The sequence below is a fragment of the Lepidochelys olivacea genome, assembly GCF_965140295.1.
Source record: "Lepidochelys olivacea isolate rLepOli2 genome assembly, chromosome: 5".
Lineage (NCBI taxonomy): Eukaryota > Metazoa > Chordata > Testudines > Cheloniidae > Lepidochelys > Lepidochelys olivacea.
This window is the reverse complement of record NC_140415.1, coordinates 44,632,460-44,648,793: the sequence shown is the minus strand read 5'-3', so window position 1 is coordinate 44,648,793 and position 16,334 is coordinate 44,632,460. Positions and strand designations below refer to the sequence as shown.

The window sequence follows — 16,334 nt, the reverse complement described above, 5'->3', positions numbered from 1 at the left end:
GCGCTTTACCAGGGGCTGCGGCGTCCTGCGCACGACGCCAGCGTCCCGCTCTAGCAACAGTCACTAAGCGACGCACGCTCATCGCCCCTGCCGCAGGGCTCCAGCCCCTTCCGAGTCTGCCCCGTCAGGCGCCTGCCGCGGGAGGCGCCGCGTGGAGCCCGGCTCAGGGTTCCTAGGGCGGAGCTGGGGCTGCTGCAGGGGAGCGCAGCATCTCGCTGCGCAGGGCGGGGTGCGGAGGCTGCGGGCACCACGCTACCGCCCCTAGAGCCGAGCCGGGGAGGTTGCCTGAAGCCCCAGCCGGGCAGGCTAGGCCGGATACAGTCCGACCACACCAGGCAGGTAGCAAGGGGCTGGGCCCATTCCCGCGTGAGAGGCACTGGCAGGGCCACCAAACTTTGGGAAGATGGGAGCTCGAGCCTGAATGCGAGGCAGCGCCTTAAACTCCTCCCTGACATCCACCAACGCTCGCTGCAGCTCACCCAGAACCGCTGACAGGTTGCCGCTGAGCCACAGCTGCAGCAGGCTGCTGCAAAATGCACTCCCTTCAATTTCTAGAGAGGTGAGCCCTTTGAAAAGTGCATTGCAGTGATATGGGCTGGACGCAACAAGCACGGATCACAGTGGTAAGGTCTCAGAGTAGCAGCCGTGTTAGTCTGTATTCGCAAAAAGAAAAGGAGGACTTGTGGCACCTTAGAGACTAACCAATTTATTAGAGCATAAGCTTTCGTGAGCTACAGCTCACTTCCTCAGATGCATATCGTGGAAACTGCAGCAGGCTTTATATATACACAGAGAATATGAAACAATACCTATTCCCACCCCACTGTCCTGCTGGTAATAGCTTATCTAAAGTGATTTCCAGCACAAATCCAGGTTTTCTCACCCTCCACCCCCCCACACAAATTCACTCTCCTGCTGGTGATAGCCCATCCAAAGTGACAACTCTTTACACAATGTGCATGACAATCAAGCTGGGCTATTTCCTGCATAAATCCAGGTTCTCACATCCCCCCACCCCCATACACACAGAAACTCACTCTCCTGCTGGTAATAGCTCATCCAAACTGACCACTCTTCAAGTTAAAATCCAAGTTAAACCAGAACATCTGGGGGGGGGGGGGTAGGAAAAAACAAGAGGAAACAGGCTACCTTGCATAATGACTTAGCCACTCCAAGTCTCTATTTAAGCCTAAATTAATAGTATCCAATTTGCAAATGAATTCCAATTCAGCAGTTTCTCGCTGGAGTCTGGATTTGAAGTTTTTTTGTTTTAAGATAGCGACCTTCATGTCATGAAGGTCGCTATCTTAAAACAAAAAAACTTCAAATCCAGACTCCAGCGAGAAACTGCTGAATTGGAATTCATTTGCAAATTGGATACTATTAATTTAGGCTTAAATAGAGACTTGGAGTGGCTAAGTCATTATGCAAGGTAGCCTGTTTCCTCTTGTTTTTTCCTACCCCCCCCCCCCCAGATGTTCTGGTTTAACTTGGATTTTAACTTGAAGAGTGGTCAGTTTGGATGAGCTATTACCAGCAGGAGAGTGAGTTTCTGTGTGTATGGGGGTGGGGGGATGTGAGAACCTGGATTTATGCAGGAAATAGCCCAGCTTGATTGTCATGCACATTGTGTAAAGAGTTGTCACTTTGGATGGGCTATCACCAGCAGGAGAGTGAATTTGTGTGGGGGGGTGGAGGGTGAGAAAACCTGGATTTGTGCTGGAAATCACTTTAGATAAGCTATTACCAGCAGGACAGTGGGGTGGGAATAGGTATTGTTTCATATTCTCTGTGTATATATAAAGCCTGCTGCAGTTTCCACGATATGCATCTGAGGAAGTGAGCTGTAGCTCACGAAAGCTTATGCTCTAATAAATTGGTTAGTCTCTAAGGTGCCACAAGTCCTCCTTTTCTTTTAGTGGTAAGGTCTGCATCTGACACAGTCACAATCTCTTGCTCAAGGCTAGATGGAGATAAAAGCATTCCTCAAGAGCACAGAATCAGAGAAGATTAGGGTTGGAAGAGACCTCAGGAGGTCATCTTCTCCAACCCCCTGCTCAAAGCAGGACCAATCCCCAACTAAATCATCCCAGCCAGGGCTTTGTAAAGCCAGGTCTTAAAAACCTAAGGATGGGGCTTCCACCACCTCCCTAGGTAACCCCTTCCAGTGCTTCACCTAGTGAAGTAGTGTTTCCTAATATCCAACCTAGACCTCCCCCACTGCAACTTGAAACAATTGCTCCTTGTTCTGTCATCTGCCACCACTGAGAACAGCCAAGGTCCATCCTCTTTAGAACCCCCCTTCAGGTAGTTGAAGGCTGCTATCAAATCCCCCCCTCACTCTTCTGCAGACTAAATAAGACCAGTTCCCTCAGCCTTTCTTCATAAGTCATGTGCTCCAGCCCCCTAATCATTTTTGTTGCTCTCCGTTGGACTCCCTCCAATTTGTCCACATCCTTTCTGTAGTGGGGGGGCCCAAAACTGGAAACAGTACGCCTGAAGCGGCCTCACCAGTGCCGAATAGAGGGAAATAATCACTTCCCTCGATCTGCTGGCAATGCTCCTACTAATGCAGCCCAATATGCCGTTAGCCTTCTTGGCAACTGTTGACTCATATCCAACTTCTCATCCACTGTAATCCCCAGGTCCTTTTCTGCTGAACTTCCGCTTAGTCAGTCGGTCCCCAGCCTGTAGCAGTGCATGGGATTCTTCCATCCTAAGTGCAGGACTCTGCACTTGTCGTTGTTGACCTGCATCAGATTTCTTTTGGCCCAATCTTCCAATTTGTCTAGGTCACCTGGACCCTCTCCCCCCATCTTAGTGTCATTCACAAACTTGCTGAGGGTGCAATCCAGATCATTAATGAAGATGTTGAACAAAACCAGACCTAGGACCAACCCCTGAGGCACTCTGCTTGATACCAGATGCCAACTAGGCTGACCAGTCTGTAGTTCCCCAAATTCTCCTTCTTTCCTTTTTTAATGATGGACACTATATTTGCCTTTTTCCAGTTGCTCCCCCGATCGTCCTGAGCTTTCAAAGATAATGGCCAATGGCTCTGCAGTCACATCAGCCAACTCCGTCAGCACCCTCGGATGCATTGCATCCGGCCCCATGGATAGTCCTTAACCTATTCTTTCACCACTGAGGACTGCTCACCTTCTCCCCATACTGTGCTGCCCAGTGCAGCAGTCTGGGAGCTGACCTTGTCTGTGAAGACCGAGGCAAAAAAAGAAGCATTGAGTACTTCAGCTTTTTCCACATCATCTGTCACTAGATTACCTCCCCCATTCAGTAAGGGTCCCACACTTTCCCTGACCTTTTTGTTGCTAACATACCTGTAGAAACCCTTCTTGTTACCCTTCGCATCCCTTGCTAGTTGCAACTTCAGTTGTGCTTTGGCCTTCCTGATTACATCCCTGCGTGGTTTAGCAATATTTTTTATACTCCTTCCTAGTCATCTGTCCAAGTTTCCACTTCTTGTAAACTACCTTTTTGTGTTTAAGCTCACCGAAGATTTCTGTTAAGCCAAGTCAAGCCTGCCATATCTGCTATTCTTTCTTCACATGGGGAAGGTTTGTTCCTGCACCCTCTATAAGGCTTCTTTAATATACAGCCAGCTCTCCTGGACTCCTTTCCTCCTCATATTAGCCTCCCAGGGGATCCTGCCCATCAGTTCCCTGAGGGAATCAAAGTCTACTTTTCTGAAGTCCAGGGTCCTGCTATAGGATTACCCAGCAGCAGTGGAAGTAGAGGGATAAAATTGACTTTGAATATGCAAAGTGATTTTTTTTTTTTGGCTTTATTTTCAGAACTTTGGAGGAAGATGGTGTTTTGGAAGGCAGAAGACAGGGTTTTTTTTTGTTTTTTCCCCCCTAAATCCATTCACTTCATTGTGTGCTTTTGGGCCTTCAAACTGGTTTGTAGAACAGAACTTTATGGATAATATTCCAGCTCTCAAGTGGAATAATTTTCAGGAAAATTTGGACACATTTTATAGTATACTCCTTAGACTCAGACCTGTAGTTCTCTTCTTGAGGCCAAACCCATCAGCCCCATGATGTACCTGATCCCTAAAGCTCAGGAAAGCAACAATCAGTTCAGAATGGTAGTTTTCTGTAAAACCGTAGGCAGGTGAGTTTAAGTCTGTTCCAAACACAATTTTAATTACTAAAATTAGTCCAAGAATAAGTTGATCACCTCTATCTTAATTCTGTTCCCACCCCAAGAAGCTTTTAATCTGTCAGGGCAAGCAGCCATCATGCAGCTGGATGCCAGAATCAAAGCTTGTTTTTAGATAAAATCTGTCTGAAGTTGAAAAATAAGAACATTAAGATTGCAGAGTTCCTATAATAAAAAGTAGCAATGCTCATCTTATGGGCCTGAGAGATTTTGCACTAGATCTGGACCTTTGTTTGTGGATCAACAACTAGATATTCTTGACAATTTTATTGCTTAAGTTACTTTTTAATAGTGTAGGTTTATAAAGTGGATTCAGACAATTACCGTAATCAGCCTTTAACAGAAAAACTGGCCCAGAAACATAAATTAGAAGACAAGTATCTAAAGTCTCATCTTTCTCACCCCTTTATACAGGGTCTTTATTAAAGCTATTAAACTGTTTATAACATTCATAGAGTGAGGAAGGCCTTTAATGTGAGTACAATAATTCATTCAACAGTAGTGAACAAGTATCTTCTGTAATTATTCTGGACCTCCACGCTGTAAAAGAGAAACAGACAATTACGTGTCTTCTACTAAAGGAAAGGGAAGCTGACAAGCTGGTTTGCACTTTGTTACTGAGTAGGGAAGTACTGTTTTCAATACAGGGTCATTGCACAGTTAAGAATTCTACCTTTTATTTATTACTTTCATGAAGGGACACAACATTTCTACTTGTCTTAGATGTTGTAAAAAATCTCACAAAATCTGAGGAATGTTTATGTAACTTTTTGTATAGGTCCATGTAAAAATGAACACTGCAGCATTACACTGGTAAATAAAAGCCTGCAAAAAGAAACTGACTAGTTATTTTCTTTGTCCAAGTTCAAAAGTGCAAAAAAGGCAGTAAAAAGCAAGTTACCAGTTTAAACATTCTTTGTTTTAATAATCTAAGGTGTCCAGCAGATGATGTTTCCACTGTTTCCCCACTAGATTTTTACAGTTTAATACCTCTCATTTTTGGGTAACTTTTAGGCTGAACATCAGAAAGTTTCACACCTTCTTTAATTCCATTACTCCTAGTTATATCCCCTCTTTCCACCCTATATAAAAATTCCTCTCGGTCACCAATGTTCATATCCTTTGAATACTTGTGGACTTAATCACCACCTAACCAAGCTAACAGATTTAGTTTTTAGTCTTGCCTCAAACCCATCCCCCCAGCTCTTTAATATTTTTAATATTCTCTAATCTCCCAATTTGTCACCATCTGGTGATGAAGTGCTCAAAACTAAACGAATTACAGGTACAATGCCATTTTGTAGTCAATAAAATTTTCTGCCTCCCATGCACTTGCACAATGCTGCAATATTAGTTTGCAAACACTATAAGGGAGCATTTAAACTCAGTTTGTTTTCAGTGAAATAAATCATGAATATTTGTTTCTGTAATTTTTATTTTTAAACACACAACCTATATTTTGGGCATAAACTACCTCTGAATAAACTCCTAATTGAAAGGATCAACCCTTTGTACATTGTATTTCTATTAAAATTAGTATATTTATTTATTGCACATTCTACAATTGTAAATACAATAGGCAATGACATTGAAACAACATGGTTTAATGGATTAATCGTAGTCTTGAATTTCAAAACAAATTCTAATCCTGATTGTCACTGGCTTTCTGTGTGACCTTGGGCAAGTCACAGCCTCTCTGTGTCAGTATCCCGAACTGCCAAATAGGGATACCTTATCTACCCAACTTGTGTATTGAGGAATACTTAGTTTGCATTTACTGCAAACTAAGTTGTAATGCTTGATGTAAGTGTAAAGTTAACAAGAGTTTAAAAGCAAGGATATTTATCATGTTGTCCAGAAGTTGTTTTGCAAAGTTTTCAACATAGTGAATAACTAAAGAGGACATATGTAGTAACAAATATAACAAAACTTACTTGAATGTATTCCATCTCCTCATCTGATATCAGCTTTCTCCTGTACTTTTGAGGTAATATTTTTACTAATTCTGTTGTGTCTGGTGCGCCTTGTACTCTATTAATGGATGAAATGTTTTGAAGGGCTTGTGGTCTGTCTCCTACAGACATATGTGCTGCTGAAGCATGGAGTGGTGGTACCCTTGCTTGTAGAGATTCCTGCACTGAAACCCAGATTTCAAAACCATGTATAGAAGTACAGAGAATATTTTAATACCTTAAAGAGCTTGAATATAGTTATTCATTAGTGCAGTCAGTAAAAGTTAGAAAGTACTGGTCATACAGTTGAATTTTTCACTATAAAGCTACTTGCATGAATTAAAAACCCTTCCTTCTCACCATATACCTTTATTTTCAATTTTAGGGACTAATACAGCAATGAGAACACTGATACAGTCAAATTTTGAGAGTTGGAGGAGGCACAGATTGAAAGGGATAGTTACTGATGTCGCAACGGTAGCTAAATCAGTACATAGTGTTGCAAATACTTACACGGGGAAGCTGTAACCGCAGATTAAGAATATGCAGTGCCCCACAGTGTATTTGTATTTACACAAAGCCATACGCGTGTGGGATTCTTTAAGGCTTGGTCATTATATTTCCACTCACGTAGTTTACAATACAAGTTGTCCACAGACAAAGGACAGGTCTACTGGATGAAGGTTGCAATTGTGAAATATTACAAAATGTGGTTTGTATTATACCCATTTTTTATGTTTTGTTTGTATTTTTAATTAATTCACATACTATAGTTTGTAGGTAACATCCAAAATGAAGGTCACAGGGAGGCTAAACAGGGGGTAGAGGTCAGTTGCTGAACATGGACCAAAATGGGTGAGTTTTGAGGAATTTGAGATGCACAGGATCAGGAAAGATGTTCCAGGCATAGGAGACTGAGAGAAGGCATGGAATAACTTGTGGAAAAGTAAAAAAAACAGCATCAAGTCTAAATAAGCACTTGGGTCATGAGCTGAGGAGTAGGAAACTAGGTGTCAGAAAGACCTTGAAGCTGCAAGGATGGAAGATTCTGAATGTGATATAAGTCAGCACTGCACAGCAATACAAGGACTCGATGGGGGCTAGATGGTCAAAACAGATAATGAATTATTCTACTGGCAATGTGTTTATATTTATAAAGCATTCATCCCTCTGGGCAAAAAAACAGAACTAGAAGCATAAATGATTTAGACTTGACAACACAGTAGACTACACAATTATACTATCCTATGGAAGTAAAGATTCCTAACTGAAGTCCCAAGGGAGCAGTATTTCCCATCCTACTACATCCCAGCCTCAATTTGTGGACTAGAGTAAGCGTAATGCAAAAGTCAAGGAAGCCAGAGATGAGGAGGCTGCAGTTGCCCAGGTGAGAAATGATCAGACCTAAGACCAACATTTAAGCAGCAGTGACAAGATAGTTGCAGAATAAGCAGTAACAGGATTTAGCAATCTTAAATGAGTCAAAATGTACAAGGAGTCAAATGCGACACTATGCTTGCCAACCCAGGCGACCAGATGGATGATGAAGTTGCTGATAAGGTCAGAGAAAGAAGTAGAGGAAGATGAGTTTTTCTATTTTAGCCATGTGGACTTTCATCTAATTCAAGGATATTGAGGAAGAGATGTGGGACTGAACACTGCGGGTGATAGCAGCAGAGAGATATATTTAGGAGTTGACAGTGAAGAAACTATACTTGATACCTGCAGTATAGGTAAGGCTTCCCAGAGACTGAGGAGGGAACCCGGAACAGAGCCCTAAAGGCCAACCAGTCAAGTAGACAGCCAACCACAAAAGCATCATGTCATGGTAAAATACAGGCCGTCATATTCTAAATCACTGCAGGATGAATTGATTGAAAGTGTACAGAGCAGTTTTGAGGTGACAAAGGCATGGATCAAGGTAAGAAGGTCTATATCTACACACACACGAAACAGTCACAACTAAAGCTAGTCCAAAATTTTCCAGGGAAGCTAAAGAGTCATGCTGGACCACAGACCCTGGGAATTCCAGCAGGGGCTCAATTAAACTGACATTCAGTAAATAGCATTCTGATTAGTTTCCCATATTTCATTCCACAAACACCATGTTTCAGTGTCTCCAAATTGAAATCCTGGATTTGTTTGCTGAATATTTCAGCAAATTTGGTTTTGTTGTGATGAGAACAAATCCAACTTCTGAAAAGCTGAAATTTCTGATGAATCAAAAATTGAGAGTTTCAGCCAGCTCTAATCAGAACTTGCATATCAGATTTAGAAGAATAAGAGACGAGAAATTAGTTGTTTATTCCATCATTGAAAAAGATTTTCAACAGAGTAAAGAGTGTTGAAACTGGATACAAATTAGATGGTGTGGGCAAAAACTGACCAAGACATTGCACAGAATTCTGTCAATACACGTCATTTTTTAACAAAAGTATTCAATGGGAATTCAAACTCAGGTCAAAATCAAGCCAACCAATAGATATTTTGTGGCATTAACAGGAAAACTTAAACTCTCAATTCTCAATTGTGATTTAACTGGTATTCGAACTCAAGAGAAAGGGTAGTTTATTAGCAACTATGTAGTGCAACTACTCAAGTGAAAAATGTAAATCAGTTCAAAGTAATACAGGTGACAAAAAAATGCAGCTGCATAATTAAAGTGGCTTCCAACTATATTTTGCAGGAAGGTCATAAACTGAAGATCAATCTCTCGTACAGTCATCAGATTTAAAAAAGGTTTTTATGGAGTGCTTCCAACACTAGGGTTGAAGGCATTAGATTCCAAAAATTAAAGTTCTCATTTTTCAAAATTCTATAGTATTGTAATGTTCATTATATCTACCTCTACCACCACCAGTGAAAAACCTTAAAATGAGTAGGTAAGCTCTGGGGACATCAACAGGAAGGGATCCTTTAATTTTAGGTGTGCTGAACAGGTTTGACTCCAATATTTAAGAAGTTCTCACAGGTACTGAATTAAAAGAGGAATGAACCAGGAATTATCACAGCCTCCAAACAAAAAGTGAAGCATTAGGCTAGAATTTCATAAAAACAGCTCCTATTTTTGTTTCAAATACTTTATTGAGTCGAGAGGAATGTTAGTCATAACAATACACAAAATCCCATTTCAATGGAGCAAAATGACAACTTTGATGTCTACATATGATAGATAGTGACTGGTATCCTGTAAGCATCAATGTAGTAATATACACATATTCAGTAAAGTCAGATCAAGTACTGTTTTTCAAAATATAAACTTTTTACCCTTATGCATAGTGGGAGTAAACTGCCCTCACAGGTACCACCAGGATTTAAATATTGCAGACAAAGCAAGGAAAAAAAAAGACTGTCTTTTTGCAGCAAACTTCACTGAAAACCCATGCTGCTCAAAAGTGAGTTTAGCACAGCCTCTCTTAAATGGAGATTAGTGTTTGCAAAATGAGCTCATGGTATAAGATTAAAGTAGGATAAAAATGGAGATCCTCAAAACTCTGCCTGGGCAACAGAGGAAATAAGGTAATCTCAGTTTTATGCATTAAACGTAAAATCAGGCAGCTGCCACCAAACTAGGTCAATGCTCAGAAATAACTGAGTCATATAAGCCAAAAAGAAACAATGTGTCATGGTCCTTATGTAAACATTAAGGCAAATAAGTATGATATGGTATAAGTTTTATTTACAAATGAAATACTTACTTTTAGGTTTGGGGCTATTTTTTCTGTCCGGGAACTTGATTAAGGGTGTATGTGGCTTGACTACCTAAAACAAGACATAGCAGTGGAAGGAGGCAGGGAAAAAAATATAAATTTGGGTAAATAAAATGTAAAAGTTCATGAGATTTTCATGGCAAGAATGCTACACACTAAGCAATTATTTTTACAACTGTTGCGTTGTGCTTTCATTAACACCAGATTTGGGAGATTTACAATAATTTATATTTTATTTTTAATCAAGGCAACAACTGTCCAAGTGACATTTCAGATTCAGAGTTGTACTAGACTATAAAGCAAATGCAATGCTTTTTCAGTTTCCAAACAACTAACTATAGCTTATAGAGGAGTAACTATAACTGCAGTATAAATTGGATTCTAAGGTTTTTGTGCTATGATCATGGGACCTTTGGTTCCTTTCTGCCTTTTCACATTAGCTCAGATGGAGAGACAGAGTTAATTAGTCTCAAGCCATTCATTAGCAGGTATGGAGTTCAACCCCCATCTGCATTAAGATATTTTTTCATTCAAAGTGTATTTCTTAAAAAAAAAAAGAGAAGGTTTTCCCTCATTCCCAAGAACAGCAATTTATGAGTTGCAAATAAGCATTTCTGGGAAGGTGTCATTTTGAGGCTGCATAATTCTCATGAGGTCATTTTGAGGCTGCATAATTCTCATGAGGGCTACTGCAAGTTATGCAATTTGCTGGCATCCCTATACCAGTAGGAATAATACCACAAGAGAAGCAGGCAATGGAGCACTAGGTCCAACAGACCAGGTGACTGGTCAACAGGGGTAGGGAAGAAAGGGATGTGAGGACATCAGGATTCTGTAGAGCCACTGTTTGCTTGGTCCAGGAAGCAGAAAAGAAAATTCTACTACACACAAAATGCTGTCAAAGGCACAAAGGAAACAAGACTAGAAAAAACAGAAAAGAAGAATTTTCTCAAATTCCTTTCATGTATCTTAACGGTTACTTGTACTAATAGCTGGTGCATATTTCTGACAGAGGTGTGATTTGCAAAATGGTGCCCCTTTAAGCAGAAGCTGAAGACAATCAGAGCAGGCTGTTGCCCACATGGCTAAACCAGAATGGAAAGGACTGGAATAAAAACAACAAGGAGTCCTTGTGGCACCTTAGAGACTAAAAAATGTATTTGGGAATAAGCTTTTGTGGGCTATAACCCACTTCATCAGATACATGGACTGGAAAATACAGTAAGCAGGCAAAAAGAAAAGGAGGACTTGTGGCACCGTAGAGACTAACAAATTTATTTGAGCATAAGCTTTTGTGAGCTACAGTTCACGTCATCAGATAATAAATTTGTTAGTCTCTACGGTGCCACAAGTACTCCTTTTCTTTTTGCGAATACAGACCAACACGGCTGCTGCTCTGAAACCTGTCAGTGAGCAGGCAGGTATAAATATACAGCACATGAAAAGATGTAAGTTGCCTTATCAAGTGGGGACTCAGTGCTAATGAGGCCAATTCAACTAGGGTGGATGTGGCCCATTCCCAACAATTAAACTGGCCTCAAAACCACGGGTCGTGGGAGCAGAGCCTCGGCACTTGCACCTTCATGCAGAGCCAAGCTGTGGTCACAGGACAAAGCCAGTGCGGGATGGTGGCAGCAGCTCTGAAGGGAGCCTGGTTGTAGGTACTGCATGGCAAGTGAGGATCACCCCTGGACTCCAAGATAGGCCCGACAGGGCCCCCGGGCTGCGGCAGTCCGGGCTCCGCCCCCGGACAGATGAGGCACCCACTGCTGTCACTGACCCCCAGCGCCCTCGCAATCCCGCCCCGCAGCTCAGACCCGCTCGCCCCCTCGCCGAACTCGGGCCCAGAAACACATCGGCCCGCCGCTGCCCAGAGCCCTCCCCCGGCGTCCCGGCTCCCTAACGGCACCTCCAGGTCAAGGGCATCAGCCCCGGCCGCTCCCGCTCTGCGGCCGCTCCAGCGCCGCCAGCCGCCGACAGAGGCGGGCAGATCCCACCAGCCTCCCCCTAGGCGGCCGAACGCAGAGCGCCGGGCCGGGCCCGCCCCCTTCGCGGGGAAACAACTCTCGTTACCTGAACGACCCTGCTGGCGGCCGCCATCTTGCTGCCCATAGTGACCCGCAGCCAGTTACTGCAACCTCCTGCCCGCGCGCACGGCGCCCACCGCGAGAGGCGGGGACGCGGCAGGGGGCGGGGCTGAAGCCAGGATCTCTGCGAGGGGCGGGGACACGGCAGGGGGCGTGGCCGGGCCAGAACCGCCTGGAGGGCGGGGCTGGAGTCGGGTTCTGTGGGCGGGGCTCTGCTGCCTCGTGAGTATTGGTTGCTCTCCAAGGCCAGCCTGTCCGGGCTTTCTTCGACAGTTGTGGCAGCTATGGCTGCAATAGTTCAGTTCGCAAAGTGCTACGCTGAGTACAATCCTATGCTGCACACAGAGATGCTGGAACAATTTGTACAGTGCGGGTGCCGAGAGCCATTGAACCAAACTAAACCCTGTAGATGATGGAAACCACTTCAAACCAGGGAGTGCTGCAGCACCCCCCACACCCTTAGTTCCAGCACCTTTGGCTGTACATTCACTATTAGACCCGACCTAGGTGTTTTAAATACACTGCTCCAAAGAGTTGTGAACCTTCCATCCCAGCAAGCCTGGCTTCCTTGTCAGAAGTATTATTAGAAGGTTAAGAGGGAACCTTATCATGTGCCTACTCAGGGAGAGGCTATCTGGTAGTAGAATGCTTATTAGTCTAGCAGAGTTAGGGTGACCATATTTTCCCAAAGGGAAAAAGTGAAACACCGTGGGGCAGGCCCACAGCCCCGCTCTACCCCCCGTACACAGGGCCAGCCTAAGACTCCCCCTCTCCATGTGCGACTGGAACGGCACCTGAGCCATTCACCCTAGCCCTCCCTTCTGCGCAGGGCTGGCATTGCAACTTGTCCATCATGCCTCCCCCACGCATTCCTCCACACCACACAAGGGGTTGCACCCCACTTTTTTTTAGCATTTGTCCAGTTTGTTCTTGCCGGACAGCTGGGACGGGGCTTAAAAAATGGACTGTCCCGGCCAAAACAGACATATGGTCACCCTAAACAGAGTAGTCTAGCAGCGAGAGGCTACCAAAGATCCATTATGTGGAAGTTGAAAATTCAGACTAGAAATAAGGCACTTTTTAAAAAAATGATTTAACCAACTAAGGAATGTGGTGGATTCTCCATCACTTGAGATTTTGAAATCAAGAGTGGATGCCTTTCTAAAAGATGTGTACTAGTACAATCATAAATTTTTGGCTTGATATAGGAATCACTAGATGAAGTTCTACAGCCTGTCTTAATACAGGTGGGCAGATTACATGATCATAATGGTCTCTTCTGGTTTTAAATCTACTAGGTGAGGATGATAGGAAAGAGCTCCAATGACTGGGAGTTGAAGAAAAGGGGAAGTTCTGTGGAGTTTTAAGGTAACATATGCACCAATGTTGTTCAGCTCCAAAGACTATTACATATTTTTATTACTATTTATTTATTTGGGAAATATTAACAGGTTCACAAATCCTTGCCATATAAATATCAGAAACAAAAAAATCATTGTAACAGTGAGCTTTTAAGGAGACATTATACAGGAATGTACTAATCTCTCTATTCAAAAGGATGTTACCGTATTAGAGTGGGCATAATTACAACAGGCATGGCATGTCATTTCTAGTTATTTTATTAAACTGAATGAAATCTATGATTACACATTTAACAGACTAGGCATGTCTATCAAAAATGTTAATATACAAAAATTGGACTGGTGTGCTGGTGTTTTTGCAGGTGAATGTATTTGGAATATTGAATACAAAGTAATCAAATACCTAAGTATCTATTTGTCCTCTATTTTCCTGGGTACATAATTGGCATGTTAATATTTGCATAACCACAATCTCCCATATTTTTGAACCATTCCTCTTTAGTTGGACTATTTTTATTTTTCAAATGAGATGCTATCAATAGCTGAGCAGCTATTAGCAGACAAAAGATCAATTCTTCATTTCCTTTTGTGTGATCATGTCCAGTAGGAAGCCCTAGGAAGTTTACCAAAGGATCGTTGGGTAATATATCCACCAAATTGTGATAGTTGGTTACAGATTGCATCCTATTGTTCTTTAATGACTGGACAAGTCCACCATACATGCATAAAATCTCCTCTTTCACCACAATTTCTCCAACATTTATCCCTATTCAATCTTTCTCTACATTTTAACCTGACTGGTGAGAGGTACCATTGAACAAGTATCTTAAATAAAGTGTATTTTATTGTGCTACAAACAAAGGTTGCTGGCCCTCTTTTCCATGCCTCCGGAGTAATTTATCTCTACAGGTCCTTTTCCCCGTATGTCGTACATGGACTTTTGTTAGAAAAGTTGTAAATATTATCAATTCAGTACATAAATAATTGATAAGAATGCTGTAGCTTGGCTTGAGCAGACTATACGCCAAATAAGTTATAATGCCATCACTTCTGTTAAAGTTCTCTCTCTGTAAAAAACAATTTTTTGCTAGAAAGATGAGAGACATACTGTCTGATTCAAAAGTACTGGTGCTACACAAGAGTGGGCCAGTTAATTTTGATCTCTAACTAAGTTAGAAAAGTTTCTTTACTGAAGAGCTGGACAACCATATATATTCTATGGCTCTTTGAATCTTTAAAATGCTCTCGTTTGTCACTTGGTTAAGATCTGGATTATTTGTAATAAGTGTCATTGGGAAAGAAAAAAAAAAAGAGACAAGATGTTGTATATCAAAACCATAGAGTCTTTGCTAAAAGATATGTATACATTTATGGAGGGTGGTGTTTTTTGTTTTAATTAATCCAGGGTAGTTTAGTGAGGTTTATGCTGGCAATAACTTTTTTGTTCAATAAAGACCCAGTGTTTGGCGGTGTCAGGGTGCTACCACTCCACTACTGCTTTGGGCTGGCTGATTTTCACAGTACCATAGAATATTTTGAACAGCAAGTCCATCCTGTTTAATAGGATAGTACAAAATGTCTGCACTTACTCTTGGTCTTCTCTTATTCCATATACATTCTAACAACATGCTCTGTATTGCTGCTAGGGTTTTACCTGGAATGATTACAGGAATATTTTGAAACAAGAAAGATACTAGCAAAATGTTCATTTTGACTGCAGCAATTCTTTCCGACCAAGAAATTGGCAGACTTCCCCCAACCCTACAGATCTTTTTTCATTTGCTGAAGTCATGGTTTGATATTTAAATCATAGAGCTCTTAGAGTTTGTTTGAGATTTGAATTCCCAGGTATCTTATAAAGTTGGTTACCTCTTTGTACCCAGATATTTTCTGGAAGAGTGACTTTTCAAAGTCTGGAAAACTTATAGCTAGCATTTCAGATTTGGTATAATTCATTTTAAATCCAGACATTTCCCCAAGATCCTGGATTTCTTTAAAAACTAATTTTTGGGAAAATTAGATAAACAATATTACATCATCTGCATATAAACCTATTTTCTGATGTGTTCCTGCAAGTTTTATTCTTATGACACATTAACTGTTCCTTCGCACCAGTGCAAAAAGTAAAGGAGACAGCGCGCCTAGTCCTTCTGTGTAATTCAAACAGGGGAGACTTAACCCCATTAACTCTCAGCTGCTTTTGGAGTGGTGTAAAGAGCAGTTATCCATTTAAGGAACTGAGACCAATATCCATATAGGACAGGACTTGAAACAAAGTTCCACTCCAGTCAATCAAAGGCTTTCTCTGCATCAAGTCATAACAAAAGATTTATTTTTGTTCTGGCATTATGGATGATTGCAAGTACTTTCTAAATGTTGTCTTACATTTGTTTATCCTTAATAAATCCAGTCTGATCTAGATTTATATAAGGTGAGAACACTGACTGCAATTGGCTAACTAGTAATTTTCCTAAAATCTTTGTCATGATGCAACAGTGATATGGGGTCAACAGGAGCTGCATAAAGATGTAGTTCTCCCTAAAGCTGGCAAAGACCCTCACAGTAGCTTCTTTCATAGGCTGTGGAAGTTCCTCCCCTAATAGAATGGTATTGAAGTTTCCTCTCAAGGGACCCACTAATACCTCCTAAAATTCAGCTGGAAATGGAGGTCCTGGAGCTTTACCACTTTTCACACCTGTTACTATTAAAGGGAGGTGATAATCAGTGCAATTCTCATTAGGGTAAAAAAACGCTAATTTAAATTTTAATTTTAGCCATGTACCTTAGTAACATGAACATAAATTTATCTTAAGCTTGACAGATTTAATTTAGCTAACACTTCCCTCTTATGACAAGGCCTGTGCATTTTTTTTCCCCAGAGGAGCCTATGGCCAGAGGGTTGATGGCTTCTTCTGTGAAGCAGGTGTTTCCAGAGGGCTGAGAGAAGTGAAGCTTTATTACTACGAGCATTGGGCCAGTTTCCTTTCACAGGCCCCAGCCCACAGCGGGGGTACTAAACTTTCTTTCAAAGAAGGGTGTTCT

General features: G+C 41.9%; 1 protein-coding gene across 1 annotated transcript; it reads right to left on the bottom strand.

The window, feature by feature from the left end:
• Positions 1 to 4,564: 4,564 nt before the first annotated feature.
• On the bottom strand, positions 4,565 to 12,062 carry KGD4 (alpha-ketoglutarate dehydrogenase subunit 4). Its single transcript, XM_084629526.1, has 4 exons — positions 11,918 to 12,062; positions 9,833 to 9,896; positions 6,117 to 6,319; positions 4,565 to 4,722 (listed from the first exon to the last, which is right to left on the bottom strand). Exons 1-4 carry the CDS (start codon positions 11,954 to 11,956, stop codon positions 4,705 to 4,707), a joined length of 324 nt encoding a protein of 107 aa, XP_084485652.1. The 5' UTR covers positions 11,957 to 12,062; the 3' UTR covers positions 4,565 to 4,704.
• Positions 12,063 to 16,334: the final 4,272 nt, after the last annotated feature.